This window comes from Opisthocomus hoazin, chromosome Z, assembly GCF_030867145.1.
Source record: "Opisthocomus hoazin isolate bOpiHoa1 chromosome Z, bOpiHoa1.hap1, whole genome shotgun sequence".
NCBI classification, from domain to species: domain Eukaryota; kingdom Metazoa; phylum Chordata; class Aves; order Opisthocomiformes; family Opisthocomidae; genus Opisthocomus; species Opisthocomus hoazin.
In genome coordinates this window covers 5,130,014-5,143,643 of record NC_134454.1, presented here as the reverse complement: position 1 = coordinate 5,143,643, position 13,630 = coordinate 5,130,014, and the positions used below count along the sequence as shown (strand labels likewise).

Genomic DNA, 13,630 nt, shown 5'->3' with positions numbered 1-13,630 from the left:
CCTTCAAGGTGTCACGGTGTACTCGTGCCTCACGCAGATTGCATCCTCAGAAGAAACGTGTGTGTTAACGCAGACCTGCTGATAAGGAGCTATCTGTGTAAATTAACTTCTGTTTGAGTAAGGACTGAGCAACAGAGGCACAAGCAGATACGTCTGACCCAAAGTGCTGAGCTCATGGTGAGTCTCAGGTTGTGTGCTGGGTTCTCAGACACTTTCAAGAAACTTGCAAGAGGGAGAAAGAGTGTTTGCTCAGATCAGCTTTTACCTCCTTTAAAAAAAAAGAAGTTAACTTTTTGATTTGGCCAGTTAAAACAATCTTGGGATCCGGGGCTGCCCTGCGTTGCTTCAGCTCTGCACAGCTTCTGCATTGACTTAGTCTGCGAAAAAGCAGTGGGGAGCAGCCTCAGAGTGGTTGTTCTTCACGTCGTCTGTTCCTCTTGCTGGTCTTCACCTGAAGTTGTCATCCTCCGGTTGTTAAGGGCACGATTACGACCTCGCAAACAGGGGGTTAAAACTTTAAGTGCGAATAGCAACTGGGAAGGGAGAGGTTTCAAAGGCAGCGTCCCAGTTTTTTGTGAGTGACCCTGTCATGGAAAAAGGCAAGTGAAGATCAGCTTTCTGCCACGTACGTGGAAGTCCTTCTGGATATGCGGATTGGCCTCGCCTGCTGTGGATTGCTGCAGCTGCGTGGACTTCTACAGGGTTGTGGGACAGAAACAATCTGATTTCTGAGAACCAGTGCTCATTGACCATAGCTTTGTCTAACGAGATTAAAAAATTGCCATGCGAAGATAGACCATCCTTGCAACAGTCAGGTGATTTATTTTTAAATAATTTGGATTTAGAAACAGTTGGCCACAAATCCATGCATTAAGCAAACACTTCTATTTATGTGCATTTTATTTCTTGTAAGATGATGAGGAAATGCAGCATTCCCAAGAGACGAGGGGAAACGGGACACCTCGTTCCCACCTGCTCGTTAGTGTATATGTCTGTAAGTGCCGCCACTGAAATTAGGGGAGTTCAGGTCAACTGGCACAAACATTTTTCTCTAACAAGCAAGTAACTCGCACTCAGCAGTTACAGCCCCCAGTTACTCTACAAAATTTCCTCTTGAAGGAAAGCCTTGTGACAGGTTTGAGGAGTTTGGCTTTGGTTTTATAAAGAAAGCCCCGGTTGGTGTTCTCCGAGAACATCGGTGATAGGCAAGGACCTGCTTATTGAGCATTTGGAACGCTGAACAGCCCAGGTAAATGGGTATGGCCTGAGAGCTGACTGGACAGAGGATTTCTGTAGCGCATCGAGTTTTGTCGTACAGGCAAAAGCTCTCAAATAGCAAATTTATTATAGCTAAAATACCTTTTGTTTCTTTTCGCAGGCAACTGAATACTCAGCCATGGCATCGTTAGCTGGTGGATTAGATGACATGAAGGCAAATATAACCAGCCCTACTTCTGCAGATTTGGGAGCGAGTGTTCCCGGGCCTCAGTCGTATCCTATCGTCACAGGTAAGAAATTTTCCAGCGCTGAGAAGCGGTGTGAAGTGCGCGTGTGTGTGCGCATTGCAGGGTGACACCCTTTATGGAGGACTCGTGTCGGGTGTGGGGCCATTTGCTCAAAAAGTTTCTTTTTAAGTGCGGTTTCGCAGCAGCTCTGTTGAAAGTCAGGTGCGTGGCTTGCGTAAACGAGCAGTGTTCTCTTGGAGCCAACCGATGAAGCATCCATCCGTCTTGTCCAGGAAGGGATAGGCCCTTCTGCCCCATGTCTACATCCCGAGAACCAGCATGTAACCGAAAAGCAGAATGCTCGCCTCTGCTTTTGGGCTTTGTTGCTTGTTTTTCATAGAGGCGCCTGGCAGGTTTGGCTGGATGGGGTTTTTATGACACTTCAAACTGGCTGGAATTATGGATGCTTTTGATTCCTACAAATGCCTGTGTTTTAGACCATTTCTGGAATTGTAATTGTGCACTAAGCCTGAGCTTTTAATGGAAAAGCAAAGGCTGGTTGTTCAAGGAATGTGGCATCACCTGCATTTATTTAGCAGACATGGAGTGAGATTTGAGGAGCAGGCAGAGTTTGGTACATGCTTTGGTCACCTAGTTATATGGGACTGGACCCATCGCTTGGAAGGAGATTGCCCAGATCGTGAGAAGATAACAAAATGGTGTCCGAAAGGAATCGTGGGAATTGGAATAAAGGGATTTTAAAATTTATGACTCTGTGTTTCATATGCATGTTACCTCTGTATGCTACTTCTGTCCTTGTGTTGCACCTGTGCAGATTTTGTAATTTTCTCCGTTTTGCCAAATATTGGATTTATTTGTTTATTTTGTTGCTAAAAGGGAAGGTGATAGCTGCTTTTAGTGTAGTGTTATCATATCTTGAAACCACTACAATCTAATCTAGCAGGAGAGCAGTTTTGAAAATGGATGTTGTTACAAAATTGTTTTAACCTGGTAAGGCCCTTGCCAAAAGTTCAGGAGTGTTCAAAAGAAATTAGAGTTACATGAACTGTAAGGAAATCCATGTTTACGTGGAAGTGGGAGGGGAGAGACTTCCTGAAATAACGGTCTGGTACTGGGTGGGTGGTGCGAGTGGAAGACTCATGGAAAAGAAAAGTGTCCAGGGGTGGATGGATGGACAGAAAGAAGGACTTCTGGACATGTGTGGCTTGTAACAGGTAGGGAGGTAGACTGTAAATATAGGTATATATATAGAATCATAGAATCATGGAACAGGAGGAATCCAAAAGGCATATAAAAGAAGGAACGTGAACCGTCATGTTTGGGGCCAGAAGCCACCTGTACAGTCTACGAAAGTTTAGAAGAAATGTCTCCTAAGGCAAATTATTTGGTGATTGGTTGCTGCAGAGCTCCCTACGCCTTTCTTCAAAGCCTGAAGTGCCGCTCCTTGCAAAAGACCCAGGCTGCCTTGGCACATCGCGGGTGCCCTGTTGCCCCCTTGTTCTTCTTCTGAGTGTTTGCCTCTTGCTCATCCAAGTCCGTGTCCCCGCGGCAAGCCTCATGCACTGGACACACGGCTGGGTTCTGTGGCCGTTGCTGTCGGGGCCTCTTCCAGCCCGGAGCATCCGCCGCTGACAGTGCGGGTGGGAATGATGGGGGAAGCAAAACACCAAGAAATCACTGAGCTGCATTATTGTGGGGTGAAAGTTTGGAAGGCAGGAAGACGGTAGAGGAGCTGAATGCCTCCTTGCTTCTGTCTTCTTCTAAGGAACTGCCTATCCAAGATCTGCGCCTGGCCAAAACGGAGGTCAGCCGAGAGCTGTTGTTTTCATGTGATACTTCAGCAGCACTTGTCCTTTTACGCTGGTGTAAGCACTTCTGCTGCGTCCTTAGAGTTTGGTGAGCTGAGTGATCGCGTTTGTTAGAGCAGAACTGACTACACAAGTGACACTGTGGAACTCAATATGGATTTTACATAGGTTCTCCCTGTGATGATGCCTACACTTGAGCAAGAGTTCCAAATGTTAAATTTACTGCTTCTCATCAAAAACATGGAGCAGGCTTTACGAGCAGCAAGTCCAGAAAAAACCTACCATTGGTCTTAAATGTGACAGGGTGAGAGCTATAACAGAACATGTTTTTCGAGGCAGTGGGTATTTATATCTTTAATTTGATATTGCTGTAGAGTTTTCTAACACCTGCGTTCATAAAACTTAGATTTACAAGAGCATATCAAAACCCTTTTAAAACCTGTGCCTTTTGATGTATTTTTGGAGGAGACTGGCTGTTATCCTTTTCCCTTCATAACACCCACAGCAACTGTTCTGTGCTGCTCGTGCTGTGGGAGCGCCCAGAAGCCCCAGGCACGACCTGGGCCCTGTAGCGCTGGGTACGTACCCGTACTGCACGTCTGAGTCGTGCTCTCTGCCCGAGGCTTTCCCTGAGAGCTGCGGGGACGTGCGGACTGTCGGGGCAGGGAGACTTAAGCAGGAAGCCATACTCTGTAATGTGCAGGACATGTAAGTTAGAGCACACTTAACGATGCGTTTCTCACCATAGCTGTGGACAGACTTCTCGATTTTCTCCCCAGAATCAACTCATTTTTTCAGTCGCACTGCTTTTCCCACCCCGTTTCCTTGGTGAGACAGGGGACTCAGAGGAGGAGACACATCAGTTGACCCTTTTCCCTTGTGACCAAAAGCTGCGTGTTGCTGTGGGTCTCTCATCTGTAGTAGCTATCACTGAAAATCAGCCAAGCAATGATGAGTGCGAGGTCTGCTGACGCATCAGTTATGCTGCCTGCTGGGAACGCTGTCTGTGATCTGACCAAAGCTATGGTGAAGTTCAGTGGTTTGGTGTTCCCAGGTGGGGGCTGGATTGGGTGGTGGGGTAGGCGGTAATTAAGGCAGGCAACACTTAGAAGAAGGTTAGCTTGGTATCAGGCCTGCTTTGGTGGTCAGGCACTGACTCGTGAAAGAAATCCAGCCAGAGCCACGTCTTGAACCTTGGCCCCTTGTCCGGCAGGTGAGATCCTCGCAGATCCGTGATGGCATTTCTTCTCTGAACTGCTGCTCGTTGGAGGGGGAGTGGCCAACCTGAACTCCAGTCTTCTCTGGAGATTCAGAAAGTTGGGTTGTTTTCAATTTCTTGACCTTTTTTTGAGTGTTTCCATTCTTCCTCACTCCAGACAGGCTGTCCTGTGATCTGTCCAAGCAAACTGCGAGCAGGAGACTGAAAGCCTTGGTGGACAACTTGTTTCAGTCATGCTAGGTAGTGTGTTTTCAGCTGTAAAAGTGAGGAGTGGCTGCATAAAGCTCCGCAAAATGTCCAAAGTCTGCGTCTGGTGGTACTAATGGCTTGAGAGGTTGACCTCACTTCTCCGTTGACGTTCCAGAAGAGAAACACTTTTGTAACAGCTGCACTGTCGTGAGACCAACAGCTGCTTAAAACACCGACAAGGTGTAGTACCCGAAACAGTCTATTGGTGGGAAGCATCTTTTTCACTAAGAGCTTGTGAAGCAGAGCTGTGAACGTGTGACGACATGCCGCTTCAGCACGGAGTGGGGCTATTGGTGGGCATAGCTCTGGAAAGCCACATTTTTGTGGATGAAGAACTTGAAATATGCCATATGGGAGTTTGCGCCAAGAACACCTGTGTCCTGTTGATAGCTGGTATCTGCTGTTCAAGCCTAATCAGTTTTTATGAGAAAGTCTGGAGACTTTCTGGGCTGCCAGATGTGAAGAGACCTAAGTGTAGTTAATCTGGTCAGTCTTAAGTCTGTAAGACAGAATGTGTAAGAATTTAATGCAAATAAAGCAGAGAATGGAGAGCTTCTTCCACATCAATCTGGACGCCCACAAATCCATGGGCCCCAATGGAGTGCACCCATGACTACTGAGGGAGCTGGCAGATGTCATTGCTGAGCCACTCTCCATCAAGGAAGGAAAGGTCCTGGAGGACAGGAGAGGTGCCCGAGGACTGGAGGAAAGCCAGTGTCACTCCAGTCTTCAAAAAGGGCAAGAAGGAGGATCCAGGGAACTACAGGCTGGTCAGCCTTACCGCCATCCTGGGAAAGATGATGGAGCAACTCATTCTAGAGGTCAGCATCAAGCAGGTGGAGGAAAAGGTTATCAGGAGTAGTCAACGTGGATTCGCCAAGGGGAAACCATGCTTGACCAATCTGATAGCTTTCTATGATGGCATGACTGGCTGGGTAGACGAGGGGAGAGCAGTGGATGTTGTCTACCTAGACTTCAGTGAGGCTTTTGACACAGTCTCCCATAACATCCTTCTAGGGGAGCTCAAGAATTGTGGGCTGGAGGAGTGGTCAGTGAGGTGGATTGAGAACTGGCTGAACGGCAGAGCTCAGAGGGTTGTCATCAGCAGCGCTGAGTCTAGTTTGAGGCTGGTAACTAGTGGTGTCCCCCAGGGGTCAGTACTGGGCCCAGTCTTGTTTAACTTCTTCATCAATGACCGAGAGGAAGGGGCAGAGTGTACCCTCAGCAAGTCTGCTGATGACACAAAACTGGGAGGAGTGGTGGATACACCGGCAGGCTGTGCTGCCATTCAGTGTGACCTGGACAGACTGGAGAGTTGGGCAGAGAGGAACCTCATGAGGTTCAACACGGGCAAACGCAGGGTCCTGCACCTGGGGAGGAACAACCCCATGCACCAGTACAGGCTGTGGCTGACCTGCTGGAGAGCAGCTCTGTGGAGAGGGACCTCGGAGTGCTGGTGGATGACAGGTTGACCATGAGCCAGCAGTGAGCCCTGGCTGCCAAGAAGGCCAGTGGGATCCTGGGATGCATTAGGAGGAGTGTGGGCAGCAGGACGAGGGAGGTTCTCCTCCCCCTCTTCTCTGCCCTAGTGGCGCCCCATCTGGAGTACTATGTCCAGTTCTGGGCTCCCCAGTTCAAGAAAGATGAGGAGCTGCTGGAGAGAGTCCAGTGGAGGGCTATGAGGATGGTGAGGGGACTGGAGCATCTCTCCTACGAGAAGAGGCTGAGGGAGCTGGGCTTGTTCAGCCTGAAGAAGAGAAGGCTGAGAGGGGATCTCAGAAATGCCTCGAAATATCTGCAGGGTGGGTGTCAGCAGGACGGGGCCAGACTCTTTTCAGTGGTGCCCAGTGACAGGACAAGGGGCAACGGGCACAAACTGAAGCAGGGGAAGCTCCAGCTGAACATGAGGAAGAACTTCTTCCCTCTGAGGGTGACGGAGCCCTGGCCCAGGCTGCCCAGGGAGGCTGTGGAGTCTCCTTCTCTGGAGATATTCAAACCCTGCCTGGCCGCGGTGCTGTGCAGCCTGCTGTGGGTGACCCTGCTTCGGCAGGGGGTTGGACTGGGTGATCCCCAGAGGGCCCTTCCAACCCCTGCCATGCTGTGATTCTGTGTTTCTGTGATCTTAAATGAATTATGATCACAGTGTTTCATTTTTCTTGTAGCCAGGATGTGATGTGGGCGGCAGAGCAATGTTGAGGGTTGAGATGCAGAAGATCCTCTGTGCAGTTGTTGGTAGAAAATGCAAAAATTCTAAGCAAGCTGGTAGCTCAAGACATTTGGGATATTTCTTGAAGATTAAAGGGTTGATTGAACAGTGGCATTTGTGCCAGTACTTACTGCTAGCATATGTTTAAGGAAAGGTTTAGGGGCAGGTCTCAGTACCGCTTTATCCACCACCTCCGTTGTGTTATGGATCACCAGCCAAACCTCTGATCAGAGAACCACTCGATTCCTCTGCATTGTTTTTATGCCACATTAAATATGAAATTTACCCCCCCCCCTTACTGTTTGCTGCCACAGTCCGTAAGTGCTCTCACCATTTACAAGCCAATGACACGTGCCCAGCTCATTACTGCTGTAGTCAGCAGTTTCCAGGCAGCCCGTGACTGTTACTAATTACCTGCAGATGCATTTTCCCCGCTCCAGCTTGCTGATCGCAGCGTGGTCGGCATCACTTTGAGAGGACAAAGTCGTGCTGCATGGACACCTTTGTGCGGCTCCCCGAGCCGGTGCCGAGGGCCGGTTGACGAAGCGGCGGGCGGCCGGGGCTGCGGGGTGGGTTTGCGTTCGCAGAGCCCGCAGCGGCAGTCGGCCGGCCTCGCCCCGCAGCCGGGGACGCGCGTTTGGCTGCAGCGGGGTCTGGCGGGCGCTCCGTGCCGCTCCGGAGGGAGAAGCAGCGCGGAGCGAGGCATCGCCGGCGGGCTGCGGTTTTGCTGCTCCGGCAGATGTTGGAATGGGGGAGCCTGGTCTTCTCCCACGCTGGGACATCCCCATCGCAGCTCGCCTCCCTTTGCTGGCTGCTCTTCCAGGTTGCTGGCAGCGTGCTCTTGGATGCTCTGGCTTCCAGCCTGGCGAGCTGGTATAAATGCTGATAAATATCTGCAGGGTGGGTGTCAGGAGGACGGGGCCAGACTCTTTTCAGTGGTGCCCAGCGACAGGACAAGGGGCAATGGGCACAAACTGAAGCAGAGGAAGCTCCAGCTGAAGATGAGGAAGAACTTCTTCCCTCTGAGGGTGACGGAGCCCTGGCCCAGGCTGCCCAGGGAGGTTGTGGAGTCTCCTTCTCTGGAGATATTCAAGACCCGCCTGGACACGGTGCTGTGCGTCCTGCTGTGGGTGACCCTGCTTGGGCAGGGGGTTGGACTGGGTGACCCACAGAGGTCCCTACCAACCCCTACCATTCTGTGGTTCTGTGGTTCTGTGAATGTGTCCCGTTGCAGCTCTGCCAACGCGGTGCAGGCTGCAGTGCCCTTCGCAGCTCGCATGCCGGTGCAGGGGGACACAGGCTCTGCTGCAGACAGACAGGTTGTCCCGCATCCTCCGCGCTCAGCTCATGCCGCAGGAGGAGCGCTGCCTGGCGTGCTCCTTCGTGGGGTCAGACTTTGAGACAATGGTCCTGTAGAGCCAGGTGCGTCGGCTTTCCTGCGCGTTTTGTACGTACATCAAAAAGGCGACAAGAGACAGAACAAAACCAGAGCGCAGTCAGTTTGTCATCTGGAAGGGTGGGGAAGGAGAGAGGTTCTCAGTGGCTATCATCTTAGTCATCTGCTCTGGCTTAGAATCATAGAACCTTAGAATCATTAAGGTTGGAGAAGACCTCTAAGGTCATCTAGTTCAGCCGTCAACCCAACACCACCACGCCTGCTAAACCATTTCCTGAAGTGCCACATCCACACGGTTTTTGAACTCCTCCAGGGATGGTGACCCCACCACTACCCTGGGCAGCCTGGTCCAACCCCTGACCAATGCCTGGCTTGCACTGGTGGGCTCAGCCACCAGACATAACTGACCCCAGACAGCAGGCTGAACTGATCACAGAGTGAGCAGATGCCTCTGGCTGAAGAGACTCGTCTGCTCCTGCAAGGACCAGCTTGACTGCCTTGTTAGTGTAGATGCATCCAGTGCCTTAGATGTGGTACATCATGCCGGATAGCTTTTTCATCTTAGGCGGCACAGATTTGGGGATAATACAGGTGACAAAGATATGTTTAACCTTCTATATTTTGTCAAATTTTTGTATTTAGAAAACCAAACACTAAAATGGGATAAAAGCATGTCAAAAGACAAGCCATTTCTTGCTAATGTTCTGCTGTAACGCACAGTCCTCAGCTGGCTTCTCTCGGCGTATTTCTCCTTAGGAGTGGTTAGTCTCGTAGAAGTCTATTGCCTGATTCTTCAGCCCGCTTCGTCCATCCCATCATGCTGTGACTGCAATTTATGAGCCACAGTTTTGCCAGGTTTTGTTCAATGGCGGATATAGTTGATCATTTCTGAAGCTAGAATGAGATGGTAGGACTGCAGTTGGACTGGAAACTTTGCAAAAAGGAACCATCCCTGAGCTGTTCAGTATTTGCAGTTGATGTGGATTGTGATGCCTTCAACAGCAAGGAGGAAAAGACTCCTCTAAAATCCCAGGCTGGTCTCTTGCCAGGGTTAAACACTGGTAATATTTAGCATTTAGCTCAATGCAGTCTGAAATAACTTATTTTTTTAACAAGAAAATGAGTGGCATGTAGGATGCAGATCACCTCCAGAAGGATAGCACCAGATCCTTCTCAGGCTGTGGATGGAGGATTCATCTGGGCAACCCTAGGCACCAGCATTTGGGTGGCAGAATTGTGAGGATGCCTTCCTCTCCACAGACTAGAGCTCAGGCATTCAGTTTGGACTAGACGTCTACTTTTTGCATAACTTGTTAGGTGGTTTTATAACCCTATCACTTGATTGTGATAATCCTGATCAAAGGGTGCTTTGACCTTCTGTCTCCAGCTGAGTCCTGGATAGGGATGGTCAAACGCATTTTGAGCTGATGCTGAGGAGGGGTCCTACACAAGCGACAGGACCAGAGTGCACCTAACAGAGAGCATGAGCAGGAGCAGCCAGCAGATGCGGCAGTTTGTGCAGAGGGATGTGGAGAAGGGGCACAGAAACTCCATGTGTGTGCTTAGGAGTGGTGACAGTGTGTGTGCTTAGAATCATAGACTCATTAAGGTTTGAGAAGACTTCTAAGGTCATCAAATCCAACCATCAACCCAACACCACCATGCCTGCTAAACTGTGTCCTGAAGTGCCACATCTACAAGTTTTGTGAACCCCTCCAGGGCTGGGGACTCCACCACCTCCCTGGGCAGCCTGGGCCAACGCCTGACCACTCTTTCAGTGAATAAATTTTTTCCAGTATCCAATCTAAACCTCCCCCGAGGCAACTTGAGGCCATTTCCTCTCGTCCTATCAAAGGAATGGTGGAGTCCTACTAGGAGTGGTGATGGTGTGGTCCTGGGCAACGTGTGTTAGATGACCCTGCTCTGAGCAAGAGAGTTGGACTAGATGAACTCCAGAGTGTCTTTTCCAACCTCGGCTGCTTTGTGTTTCTGTGGTAGGCACAGTGCTCCCATACTGCTGGGTAGGAGCCGTGACTCATGGTGTCTCTGGTGAGATTGTGGCCAGGGTGGCCCTAGGACAGTTTGCAGTCTGTGGAGCTGGGACCAGTGGTACCTTCTGAGGGTCTGTCTGTACAGAGATTTGCTGGAAAGTGGAGTAGGGGGCTGAGGAAGCTTTCTCATCCATTTATTTTGGTCTGTCTGTACATGTGTTTAAAGGAACAGTCTTTAGATACAACACAACATGGAAGAAAAGATGGATGTTTTGCCTTCTCTTCGTTGTTTTGTGTGTCATCAGGGTTTTTTTTCCCATTTTCCTTTTATTCTATCCTTTCTGATCGCTGGCTCTCTATCCACCCAGCAATGATACCAGCTTTCCCTGGGATTTGTGGCCTGACCTAAGCTCTCTGATGAAGACTGTAAGGGCTGTGTCCCTCTGGAGAAGAGGGGACATAGGGATTGTCTAAGCAGCTCGGAATCTGGCCCATTTCTGTTTATGGCTTTGGAAATCAGGTATCTTACGGGCACACCAAAGAAATCAAGAGTTTAGTTTTAGTAAGAAGCTGGAGGAGAGGTGTGTGCTGAGGTGTGTACATCTAGGTAGGGTATTTAATCAGTGTGGGTAGGTGAGGTGGGAAATGGCCACAGGTGTAAACCTTATTTGGTCTGCCTTTTATGGACCATTTTTGGTGATGATCTGAGGCAACTAAGTACTTTTTGTGTCTGATGGAAACAGTAATGCGAAGCTTAGAAGCAAAAATAAAGCTCCCAGCAGATGCCTTTGGGGAATATGTAGTGAAATAGGGCTTTCCACTCCTGCTTACACATCTGATATTCAACAGTGAGGACAACTGTTATTTCAGAGATGCAAAAATGTGGTATAAGGTCAGTATTTCATTAATGTGAAGTCCAAAAGTGCCTTAATAATGCTAGGAAATGCATTGTGAAATCTGGCGTTGGTGATTCCTGGGGAAAAAGAGGACATTTATTTTAATTTGTGTATTGCTGTAATAAAAAAAAAAAAAAAAAAAAACACCAACCAATACAGAAGTCTATCTAGCTGATTCTGCAGCTGTAGCTTGTTTATTGTTGTGAATTTAAGTGTAAACCCAGGTCTTACTGACCACAGTGAAAGAACCTGGTTTCATTAGGAAACTCTGTTTGTCCCTTAAATGCATTTGCCGCTTTGCATTTTAAAGATGACATAGTGGTGGACTCTCTTCACCGATTCCTCACCATTTAGGAGGTCAGTGGCTGGTCGCCCCTGTAGCAAGATCTCCAGGTGGAGAAGAGAAGGCACCTGCAGAAGGTGACTTGCCCCGTGAATTTTTGGATGTAAAGTTAGGGATCCTCATGAGAGCATGCCTGTTTCTCTCCAATGACTGTCGAGGTGACGAGGAGCCCTTAGCTGAAGCTGGACCTGTGTGGGTGGGATGGACCTGCCTCGTGGAGAGGAAGGAGGGTTGCCTGAAGGTCCAAGAGGGCATTGTTATCCAGCTCACGTTTGCTGGAACATTGGTAAGCGGCAGTTTTTTACAGCTGTGTTTTCACTAGGTGAACGAAAGGATTTAAATTATTTTTATTTCAAATTTAAAAAGATTTGCCCTTTTTTAATGAAAAGTAGTTTGAAAGTGAACAATTGATACTTCCCGTTCCAACTCTCTGAAAAAAGAGTAATGTCACATTTTCACAATTCTGTCTTCCCTTCCCCTCCTCCCCTAAAATCAACACAGTTTTGAAGAAAGTAAAGAAAAGATTTGGTTTTGTTGAAATTGCTGTTTCTTCTGGAGAAATGCTTAGTTATTTTTTTTGTTGGCTAATTGTAATTGCAACAATAAAAAGTCTTCTTCTGGGGCCGTTATGTTTTGGTCATATAATCTGTGTCTACGTGGAAATGTTGATCAGTGTCTAAACATTATCACCAAATGATACTTTAATTTCTGTGGGACTGTTTTGAAGTGCAAATCGTTGTTGGTAGATGGCTGGTTTCTAGTGCAGCATAATGCTGGATTTACAGCTCAGTCTCTACATTTAATAGATAAAAGTGCAGATGCATTTTCCAATAATCTATTCTTCACTCCCAATAGGCCCTGTCATGTTAAAGACTTGAAAAAAGGCCACATAAACTCCCGTGGAAAGGCAGCCAATCTGAAAAACAAAAGTGTCATTTTTAATGACAGGACAGAGTCTAACTGAAGCACTGTTGAATTTTTCCATTTTTATGAATTCTTATCTTGCCATGAAAAAAGAACAAGCGCGTTTGAGAAAGCAAAGGAGGCCACTTGTACCCCACTAAGACCCAGGCTATTAACTGCCTCTTTTGATGATGTACAGCCTGACTCTGCTGGGAGTTTGTCTGTGGATTTAAATGTTGAATTTAACTGCAGTAAACATGTTTTGGTGCAAAGCATGTATAATAACAATTTGCATTTACATAGCATCCTTTACTTAAGGATTTTGCAATCTCTAATTAATTAAATCTGTTTCCCCCTGCCCCCAGTACCGCTGTGGTGTGGATAATAAATACAATTTTAAATCGAGCAGCCATGGTGGGAAGATTAAGACAAGAGGGTTCTGGTGCTCCTGCGCTGGTCCCAACTGCGGTGGGGCTGGGGCTTGTTCTGCAAACGCACTGAGCAGCCTCGTCTTGTGCTCACCCCACTCCGAAACGCCCTGGAAGAAACTGGGCATCAAACCGACTCTGTGCAGGTGGGCGGAAGATGCTCTGCATCCCACCGGCGTTGAGGCCCTGGGGACGCTGGCCGGGGCTCCGGCTGCGCAGAGCTGGCAGGGTGCTCGCTGTCTCGCTGCTTCGGGGCACCAGCGGCCAATTTGGTCCGCAGGCGGCATTTTTCGCTGCCAGAAAAATGCTGTGAATCTGTCATAGATCTCCAAATTGGAAATTCAAAAAAAAAAAGAAAGAAAGGAAAACACTCCATTTAGCATAAATGGCTTCCTAAATTGCTTTTTTTTGGCCTGCAACAACAGCAAAACATCTGAGAGTGTCTATGCAAGCCACCAAAATGAAGTTTGCAGGTGGGTGGAGGGATGCGTTGGCGTCTGCGTGTGTGCACGGCACAAAAATGAAGTTGAGTGGCAGTCGGAGTCAGGCTACAGGTCCCGTTTCTAGCATGAGGTATGTGGTGACAGTGGTTGAGGACACCTCCAAGCTTGCTGCACCACTGATGATGGGTGGCCTTAGCTGGCCAAATAGGAGTTACTTCTCGTCTGATCCCTGGCCAGCTGGGAGGTTCTGTGTATGTACACGGGGACGGTGAGCTGTGAGAC

At 48.6% G+C, this 13,630-nt stretch overlaps 1 protein-coding gene across 2 annotated transcripts in view; it reads left to right on the top strand.

Annotated features, from left to right (window-relative positions):
- PAX5 (paired box 5) overlaps positions 1-13,630 on the top strand; it is a 142,630-nt gene that overhangs the window by 72,629 nt on the left and 56,371 nt on the right. For both annotated transcript variants that reach the window (XM_075410740.1, XM_075410741.1), the window contains one exon: positions 1,379-1,508. In XM_075410740.1, the coding sequence (XP_075266855.1) occupies positions 1,379-1,508 (130 nt within the window). The remainder of the gene's footprint in view (positions 1-1,378; positions 1,509-13,630) is intronic.